This window comes from Chelonoidis abingdonii, chromosome 18 (assembly GCF_003597395.2).
Source record: "Chelonoidis abingdonii isolate Lonesome George chromosome 18, CheloAbing_2.0, whole genome shotgun sequence".
NCBI lineage: Eukaryota > Metazoa > Chordata > Testudines > Testudinidae > Chelonoidis > Chelonoidis abingdonii.
In genome coordinates, this window is record NC_133786.1 from 19,206,970 (window position 1) to 19,216,792 (window position 9,823).

Consider the following 9,823-nt stretch of genomic DNA (forward strand, 5'->3'; position numbering starts at 1 on the left):
TCCCCAGCTCCTCTGCCTTTCCCCCGCCCTGCTCTTTGCAGCCAGGCCCTTCTCCCTCTACAGACAAAGAGAGACTACCTGGGCCTCTGGCTCACAGCCTTTTATAGGGGCCAGCTGGGCCTGATTGGGGCATGGCCCCAGCTGAGCCTACTTTCCCCCAATCAGCACAGGCTTCTTGTCCCAGCCACAGCCTTCCCGTGGGCTGTTTTAAACCCTGAAGGGCAGGAACAGTTAACCACCCCGCTTACATGGCAAATGAATCAGCCTGTGCACATATGGGGATCTGTACCCTACAAATGTCTGGGGGAAGCCTGTGCCTGGGTGTGTCTGTGATGCTCCTAGACAGGTACTTGGGAGCATACTGCTGCTCTTGCCCTTCCTGCATTCACTACTGCAGGTGCCCTGCACAAATCAGCCTACTTCGGTTAAAAGGCAGGTATTTAATCTCTACCTGAAAGTGTGAGAGTGAGGGAGGAGCACCTGGGGCTCAACCCTCAGGAGGTTGTCACTGTGGCGTAAGCAGCCAGCTAGGCACTCCCTGGGTATAGGGGAAATCCCAAAACAGCCAGCACTGTGGGGTGCAGCAGCACCCCTGGCTTGGTGGAGTTTCCCTCATACACAGGGTTTGCAGTCTGGTTCCAATGCCTCGGGCAGCCTGTTCCAGCTGCAGGCCAGGAAGTGGGAAGGGGCACAGCCACAGGGCATCGCAGCTGCAGTAAGTGCACTGGGGCTGGCTGCTCCAGGATGATCATTACACCAGACAAAGTGGGGGTGCAACATGACCAAGTCAGGCCCCCCACACTTCCATTCACACTGGTGGGAGTGTTCTACACCTGTTCTATACAGATCTAAATCATTAGCAAGGCCTGGGGCCTCTCCAGGCCCTGAGCAATGCCTCCATGCACCAGTCCGGATTTCTGAGCACTGTGAAAGGTTGGCCCAGCAACCACTCCTCACTCACCTGGTAGAGCTGCTCATTGGCGATCAGGTTCTGTCGGTCAGAAGCTAAAATAAATCAAGCAAAGGTCAGTGGGAAGCTTGGCAGGAGGGCAACATTTTCAAATGACCCCAAGTGGTGATTTTCTCTCTCCCACTCTGCAGTTTGTACCAGCACTTACACCTGCACAGCACGGGGTCCTAGCATTTCACACCTACTCCACACTTCCTGGGCATGGGTGGTAACAGTGACACTAGGCGCAGGGCAGCAGGCCCAGGGCCCCTCTCTGCTCTCTATGGACAGCTGGGAACACATGTTGCTTTTGCTAAGCATAGACCTTTGGTCACACTAGGCCTGTTCTACTAAAATTTCACTTTTGCTGCCACTGGTTCAGCCCCGCCAATGGGGGCCCTGTTGTCAAGAAGGAACCAACATTTACTGGTGTCACTGGGTCAATAACATGGTGCTTAAAATGCTGAGAGCTACAGGAGCCTTGTCTACACTAGGCCTCCCACTGTCCTGACTATTGGGGAGCGAAGCTAGCAGTAGCAAAGGTGGGGAACTATTTGCACAAAAGCCAAATGTAGGCATTCCCTTGAGGTTTACTCTGATGTCTCTGCTCAAAATTTCACCTCTCCCCAACTGCACTCTGTGCCGGCTGCTGCCCTTCACTCCAGGTATGGCTCTGTTCCCACGTGCTGACTATGCAGTTTGTAAAGTTATGAGAATTTGTGAAGAAGTTACAGAGAATCATCCCAGAGGTGGGTGTCCTGCAAAATACTGTCTCCTGCTGCTACCCCCTTGCTCAGGCAGATACCCACACTCACAGATGACAGTCTCCCACAGCAACATGCAGACACACAATCACACATGCAGACACCCTCACACTCCCTCCCCCTGGGCTGACATGCAGTCCTTGAGTCATGCATGTACATGTCACGTAGGGGCTCCAGGCACTAACCCAGCATCATGTGGGTGAGCGTGATGGAAAGGCCCCAGGAATACTGCGCAGCGAGTGCTGTCCAACCAGCCATCCTTCATCCTGGTGTTAATGGAGATGACCAGACACTCCCTGTCCCTGCACTGGGCAACAGAGAAACCCCTTCCCCGAGCTGCACAGAGGGGCCTCCCCCGTCTCACCTCGTAAGTGACGGCCACTCTCTTGGCTGGTGATGCAGTAAACAGCGATTGCCAGGAAAACTGTGGCGATGACATCAGCTACCACGATCCCCGAGATGGTGGCTGCATCCAGCTCAATGCAATTCTGGCACACTGCAAAGCCACAGACACAACACAGAGTACTGAGAACAGGGCACAACCCTCCACACCTCCTACACATCCAGCTCAGCGATACAGGGAGCAAGCCAGCAGGAGAGCCCCAGAGGATTTCTTTGTTCCCCCTACAAGGCCCCTTTGCCGCCCAGTTAGAAATATAACCCCCCTAACACACACACACACACACACACACACACACACACATTCCTCTGCTCTCCCACCTCCAAGGCCCCGCTCAGCCAAAGGCAACTGGACAGGACCCCTGAGGGAGCCTACCAACGCAACGCTGACCAAAGAGGACTGTCACTGCTCAGCAATTCCCATTCCCCGACCAAGGCAGGGCTTGGAGCACCCAGCCCAGAGTGCCTGCTCAGAGCAACCGGTGGCGGGACTGCAAAGTTGGGATAGGGCAGGGAGCAGGGTCTCTGGTGTGTCAGGGCAGAGCACTAGCTCCTCATGAGCCACAGGGCCAGCCCAGAATGAGCTGCAAAATGGGTGTGGAGTGAGTCAGCTCAGCAATCATGCATGTGTGGATGGCGATCCAGGAACCGCCCATACAAACAAGCACCCACCCAGGCACAAGTGCACATCTTAGTGCCTGCTGCCCGGGGGCCAGCTTTGAATACTGGGGCCCCCGTGTCACCGCCAGTCCCAGTCTGAGCGTGCTGAGATTTCTGTCTGAGCACTGAAAGTTCGAGTTCAGAGGTGGAAGAGCCCAGGCAGATCATCCAGCCTCCTCCCTCCCTTACTGGGCCAATGGAGGATGGTTCCTTACAAGACATGCAGCCTGTGGGGAAAATTTGGGAACAAAGAAACACCCACATCTGCCACCACTGCAGCTTTACAGAGAGCCAATGGAGAAACGGCAGCTGTGTTTCACAGAACGTTTAAAAAACTTTAATTTCGAGAAAAGGGCCATTTTTCATCAAAAAAAAGTAAGTTTGTAATTAAAAAATTCCAGCCAGCTCTAGTTTTATAGACCAGAGGCAACCTGACTAGTGAACGTACTTCGGAAATACACCTGTACAGAATCGCTATCAGTGCACTTATAAACTCCTCTCGGGTCGTCCGCTTCTGGACCCAAATTCAACTCTGTGCTGTTTTCCAATATAGGAATTCCATCTTTCAGCCAATCTGTGGTAGTTGAGCTGCACGTCAGGACCACGTCACGGCCATGTGTGGCCACCTTTAAAACTGCTGTAAAACAAAAATGAAGGCTGGGAGGTGACAGATACAAAGAAGCCCAGAGGCTGAGTTGTCATCAGTAACCGAGGTTCAGAACTCACAGGCAGTTAGAAAGGAGCCATTTCCCAGTGAGACAGAGATGGTGTCTCATAGAAACCCCTGAATAAAGGTGTTCTCACTGAGAAAATATCAGTGATAATACAGTGATAGGTATAATAATTAATTAATCATGTTGTTATATTGTGTCAATTATTAGCCATAAAGAACTCTGGGCCCGATTCTGCCAACACAACTCCTAGGACAGTGCCTACTGCTGGGAGCTATTCACCCATATGAAGCTAGTGATGGTCGGAATAAGCTGTACATCCATAAGAAGTATTTGTAAGAGCAGGTCCTTAATTAGCAGCATCTAATATAATTATATATTATATTAATATAATACTGCAACTGACATTTATCAGGGAGATTTTCACTCTGGCACAGAATAATTGGGCCCAGAATCCTTTAACCTGCAGTAAGTCCTGGCTGTGGATGTGAGGCCCTGATCCTGCACACTATACACAGGCTGAATGGTAAGTGAGAGGGTTTGCAGATCCCGGGCTATTAATAATCAGTGATGGCGGCTGGAATTTTGTAACAAGTAAAAATGGTGGAGAGATCAGCCAAACCGGTTAGCGAAAGATAGTTCTATGGTCAGCTCTGTAACTGGTGAGCAAATTTAACTGAAAACTGATTACAATGAAAACTGTGTAAAATTCACAAAATGTGTTTCCCATGGGGGCAGGGTCGAGCCCATGGGGGTCACTCCCTAGCCTTCAGAACACAAAATAAAGATCATTGTTGTTTGAGTACTAACAATGAGAGCAGTGCAGTTCATACTGCAAAGCCTCGGCAACACAGACACAGGTGAGAATTTGGATTACAACCCCTCACACATACCCCATTTTTCAGTCACCTCCAGTCTCGGTGTCTAATTCCTGTACCTGTTTGGGTTTATAAATCAGGTAGTTCAGTGTCTGCTAGTTGCACACTCAATTGTCACCAGTTCAAAAACGCAGCCATAATTATTTGGAGGTGCAAAATCTTGACTGCACAAAGATAGGCTGGCTTGAGGTCTGTCTCTATATTTATATATATATCATTAACCGCTTATATTAAGATTGCAATTTATTCTAAATTATTATGAGAGAAATACATTTTACTGCTAAAATAATTATTAATCAATAGCTTAGTGGATATTAAACTGCCTGGGGTGGGGACTCTGTTCGCTCCCTTTTCTGTGCCCGGAGATCCATGCTTAAAGAAAATAATGATAATTTCATGTTTAAAAGAGCTCAGAAAGAGGCTTTGAGGAACTACGCGAACAATTAAAGCAAATATTGAATAACAAGAATACAATTGCTACTAACAAAGCAATATGAAAAGGTAACTGCAAACTAGACATGCAGTTAAAGGGACAGCTTCAACTCAAAAAATCTCACTTCTCTGTGGAGCTTTATTCACCTCAGTGACTGCAGCTGGAGAAGAGAAAAGATATTTTCTCTCTCTGTTTTTGAGTTTACAGTGTTTGAAGTCAGTGAGGTCCTGTGTGAACGTAGTGGGGTCACTGCAGGGTCAGGGCCTTAATGGTCTGTTTCTCCTCTTCATGAGTCTTTCACACGGCAGCAGGGGCAGAACTGGCCCAAACAGCTTCATTCTGCAGTCCAGTGCTTTTCCCATTAATTGCACTGATTACCACAATGTTGGGCCTGATTCTGATTTCACTTGCATCAGTTTTGCCCTGGAGTAACTTTGCTGAGTTCAGTGGTGCTATTATTGATCCGCACTGGGGTGATCAGGGATCAGAAGCGAGACCTTTACATTTGTCGTTGGACTAGTTTGGCCAATTGTCAGTTCTTGGTTTCCCCATTGGAGAGAACTGAGAGCAATTTGTCCATCAGCCTCATGGTGACAATTCACACGTGGGACTGGATTTCAAGGCCTCATATTCTGTGAGTGAGGAACTGGGTCTTTTCCGTTATTTGCTTTCTCTGCTCTAAGCTGCTGCTTAGTATTGCCCTGCACCCACCCTCAGGGAGGCAGTATTGAGGGTCGTGGGCCCAGTCCTGCTTCCAGTGAAGCCAATAGGAGTCATGCCATCAATGTCACTGGGGGCAGGATAGGGCCTAATGTGAATCCAGGTGCAGTCGGTCCTACTGTAAGGCAGGCTGGGCTTGTAACAGGCGCTATACAAGCCAGTAAGACACCATAATGGGCTGACTTTATTATGTATGTCTCTTGTAACGTGCTTTCTTTCCCTGGGACATGAATCGATCCCCTGCTATTCAAAATGATTACTACAGAAGTGAGCATGCTGCATAGGTGAAAGGTACAACAGTGACCGTCCCAGAGACTGAAGCCTTGTGTTTATCCCCAGAGCAAGTGGGGCATAAACAACGACAACCTGTGCTCCCTCTAAGTCCCCCTACCTCCCCAGTGACCTCTAATACAAACACGGGATGCAGAGTCCTGGCTGCCACGGTTATTGGTGAAATAGCCACCCTCTGTGACTTTCAAGAGCAAAATATCTCCTCCATCCAACCCTGACCAAAAAGGGCTTTAAATTAGCTCTGTAGGGTTTTTTACCTTTAGCTGTGAAGCTCTGAATGACCACACCTAAGGGGAAAAAGAAAAAATGTAATTTAGAAGTGCCACAAACCCTCCTGCTTCAAGGAATGACAACAGGACACAGGAAGAAACTGGCCAGTCTCAGAGAGAGGATACAGGGTGATCTGGGCCCCTGTTCAGACCAGGCCTGGAAAGTCCTATGTTCCTGATTCCATTTAGTTATAGAGGCCAACATTTTCAGAAGAGGCCACTGATTTTCAGTGTCTGATTTGAGCTCCCCAGGGCCTGATTTGTAGCAGTGCTGAGTACCCACACTTCCAATTGAAATTAATGGGAGCTGTGGATACTAAATCAGGCTCAGGTTGGCTGAAACTGGGCACCCAAAAACGGAGTCACCCAAATGCATTGGCCGTGTTTTAAAATGTGATTCCAGAGCTCGCTACCCAATCGGCGCAATGGAGACCAACTCCTTCATCATTGCAGCTAAAGGCTCAGCAATCCACTCAAACTTTTTTCCAGGGTTGGGTTTACTGGAAGGAGCATGGCAAGGTTTTTTGGAGTAGGGGAAATCTATTTATATGGCAATAAGGAACTATTTGTTTTTACCCTTTGTATGTGCACTTAGAGCCGGTCAAACATATGTATTCTATAAGTCATATGAAATAAAATACAGATGTCTCTTCAAACTCAAACATATAAACACACTTTGCACAAATCAAAGATACAAATATTAATTAATCTAATTAATTTGAAATAACCTTTAATCTTTACCTGCACTCAGCAGAGGTGCTAAATCTTAAAATTTCACCATCTTTTGGGGTGCGTTCAGCAATCGTGTCCCACGTTTAGAGCCATGAACAAGAACGGATAACACAAAGGGGCAAAACATACCCAGCACACACTCTGTGCAATTCCTCTGACTGGAATAGTGTGTCATTTAGGGCACAATGTGGCCAGAGTTCCATTAACACCAACAAAACACATCACAAACCTACAGAATACATCTGAAGAGAAGTGAGGCTGCATTAGGCAAAGAACACTTGGGAAAAAAGGATTGCTTTCCTTTGTTATATGTATGCACTTTCCAGTGAGCTTTACAAACTTTACACACTATCTAATATTAAAACATTGTATGGCTTATTTGCCTAAAATGATACAACGCACTACGGTACAAGGCTGCTACAAACAATTATTCTTGGTCACAGTATTTGAGTTTGTCTCACAGAGTATTTAAAGTGGTCACATTTTAGTTACTTGCCAAACTGAACTATATCACCACATGGTCTTTCCCCCACTTAACCTTTGTGAGTGAGCTTAATGTTCATGGAAACTACATACAGTAGAAATGGAAAAGGCCCATTAGGTCTTATTGAATCCATCTCCCAGCCAAAAAAACAACTTTCAAAACCAAATCGATATAATATAGATAAGAATGTATTTCTTAATAAGGAGCCAACAAGATGTGTGCCAGCCCTAACTCTCACAGCTTTGCCTGCCTGCCTATCTATCTGGCTATATGCCTTCCCCCTCCATGTATTTGTCTGTGTTTAGTATTACAGATTCTTAGCACCTTATGGCAGGGACTGTCTTCTTACAATGTCTTTACAGCACTGAACACATTTGGGGCATTATGGTAATAAAATAGTAATTAATCATTAATAATGCAGGATTGAAGATCTTACCTTTGATGATAAATCCGACCATTATTAAACTGACCAGATACCCATGTCTCCCCATGGTCCTTTTCCTTAACACTAAAATGCAACTGCAGTTATTTCCTCACTAGTGTAGGAAAAATTACGGTACTTCACCCAGTTAAAAAATATATATTATAATTAAAGCTCTCTTTTCTAAACAGCAGAGAGATGTGAAACCAGTATCAAGAGCCTTCTCAGATGTTGGCAACAGGAAGCCTAGGGGTGGAAGCCTCTGTCTTCTTTCCACTAAGAACGTCAGCTTAAAGACGTCAGGGTTGTTACCGACGTTGTTTCGCGGTCACCAAAGTTGCTGCCAACACAGATCAGAATACAGTATTCAGTTGCAAATAAAAGATTCTCCCACTAAAAACAAAGAAGGAAAATTAGCCATACTGCAGCTAACTTCTTTAGGTCCAAATCACACCCAATGGGCATTTTCTCAAGTATAGGATGAGCTGAATTACATAAGAGTACTGTTAAAAAAAAAAAAAAATCTGTGGCCACCTCGGACTCAGGATTAATACCCAGCTCAGCCACTCCAACTTTTCATATGTAGCAGGGATAGAGTTCAGGTCCTGCTGCTCCAGAAGCACAGACTAGAAAGGAGCTAAAGGAGAACTGCTGTTAGAAGCAGGGGTATAACTTATGACAAGCAGGAGCAGTTCCTACTCTATCCAGCATCTGGGAATGGTGCATATGCACACTAGCTAGCTCATACAATGTTTTGGTGGTATCTACGCACACACGATTAACTTGGTCCTTTGGCTTTAGGATTAGTGTAGCCATTTCCCACCAAATGTGTTTGTTTTAATGTTATCGTCACCCACTTTTGGGTTCGGCAGTGATTCCCAAGAAAGCCCTTTGCAGGAATATCCATAGATTCATAGGTCAAATGGGATAACTGTGATCATCTACTCTGACCGCCTATGTAGCTTCCCCACAAATAGTGACTGTTTGAACTGGAATAGATTTCAGAAAAACATCCAGTCTCGATTTCAAAATGGCCAGTGATGGAGAATCCACCACCATCCTTGGTAAGTTGCTCTAATGGTTAATTACCTTTACTATTCAAAATTACATCTTATTCCCAGTTTGAATTTGTCTGGCTTCAACTTCCACATGCTGGATCTTGTTATAACTTTGTCTCTTTGATTGAGCAGCCCATTAGAAATATTTGCTCCCTGTGTAGGTACTTCCAATCAGTGAGCAAGTCACCCCAGGTTTTCTAATCTTTTAATCATTCCCGTGGTTTGTCTCTGACCCTTCTCCAATTTATCAACATCCTTTTTGAACTGATGACACCAGAACTGGACACAGTACTCCAGCAGTGTCACATCAGTGCCAAATACAGACGAAATATTGTTTGTGACCAGCTTACCAAGAGATCCTAATTACTATGTATCAGTGACCTGTCCTCTTCATTATTTACCACTCCCCCATTGTTGTCTTATCTGCAAACTTTATCCGTGATTTTATGTTTTCATTCAGGTCACTGATAAGAAACAATCCCTGGAGGACTCCAGTAGAAACACACAATATTGAAGTGCAGGTTCTTCTCACTCTGCTCCTGTGATTCCCAGGCATCATGTCTGTGTCTCCAAATGAACAGAATACCTACTTATTTGCAAACCAACCCAGTGTTTTATTAGAAATGATGTATGTTGAAACAGTTCCACCTTGTGGGGAATCATTTTTAAACAAGAGAGTGAGAACTCTGTGAAAGCACCGTACGGGACTTTTCCCTCTGTCCTTTTCAGCGGCTACACAATTATTAAAAAAAATAATCAGTTTGTGCAGGTGATCTCAGCTTTGACAAGCTAAAACAATCTGTGTGAGGTCAGTGCTTTGAAACAAGTCTGTTAAAGGAAAACCCATGCACTATAGAAAATCGGATTTGTGATTAGCTCTGTATGTGGTCCCCGAGTTAATAGAGAACCCACGGATCCAGCAAAGTACTAGGGAATGCTGGACTGAGTTTCTTCATTTGGGTGAAATGTAAAAATGAAGGACCAGATTTGCAAAGCTATTTAGGCACCTAAAGATGCAGCTAGGGACCTAGTGGGATTTTCTAAAGTGCCTAAGCACTTAATTTCCAATGGCCACCTAAATACCTTTAAAAATC

The 9,823-nt window shown here is 45.8% G+C and overlaps 1 protein-coding gene across 3 annotated transcripts in view; it reads right to left on the bottom strand.

The window, feature by feature from the left end:
* The window catches only part of LOC116822944 (T-cell surface glycoprotein CD3 delta chain), a 341,703-nt gene extending 333,763 nt beyond the window's left edge, over positions 1-7,940 (bottom strand). For 2 of the 3 annotated variants that reach the window (XM_075073516.1, XM_032777177.2), the window contains exons 1-5: positions 7,687-7,935; positions 6,023-6,052; positions 3,221-3,406; positions 2,078-2,209; positions 962-1,005 (exon numbers count right to left, since the gene is read on the bottom strand). In XM_075073516.1, the coding sequence (XP_074929617.1) occupies positions 962-1,005; positions 2,078-2,209; positions 3,221-3,406; positions 6,023-6,052; positions 7,687-7,741 (447 nt within the window). In that variant the 5' untranslated portion in view covers positions 7,742-7,935. Of the gene's footprint in view, positions 1-961; positions 1,006-2,077; positions 2,210-3,220; positions 3,407-6,022; positions 6,053-7,686 lie in introns of all 3 variants that reach the window. The other variant, XM_075073517.1, reaches the window with a different exon arrangement.
* Positions 7,941-9,823: the final 1,883 nt, after the last annotated feature.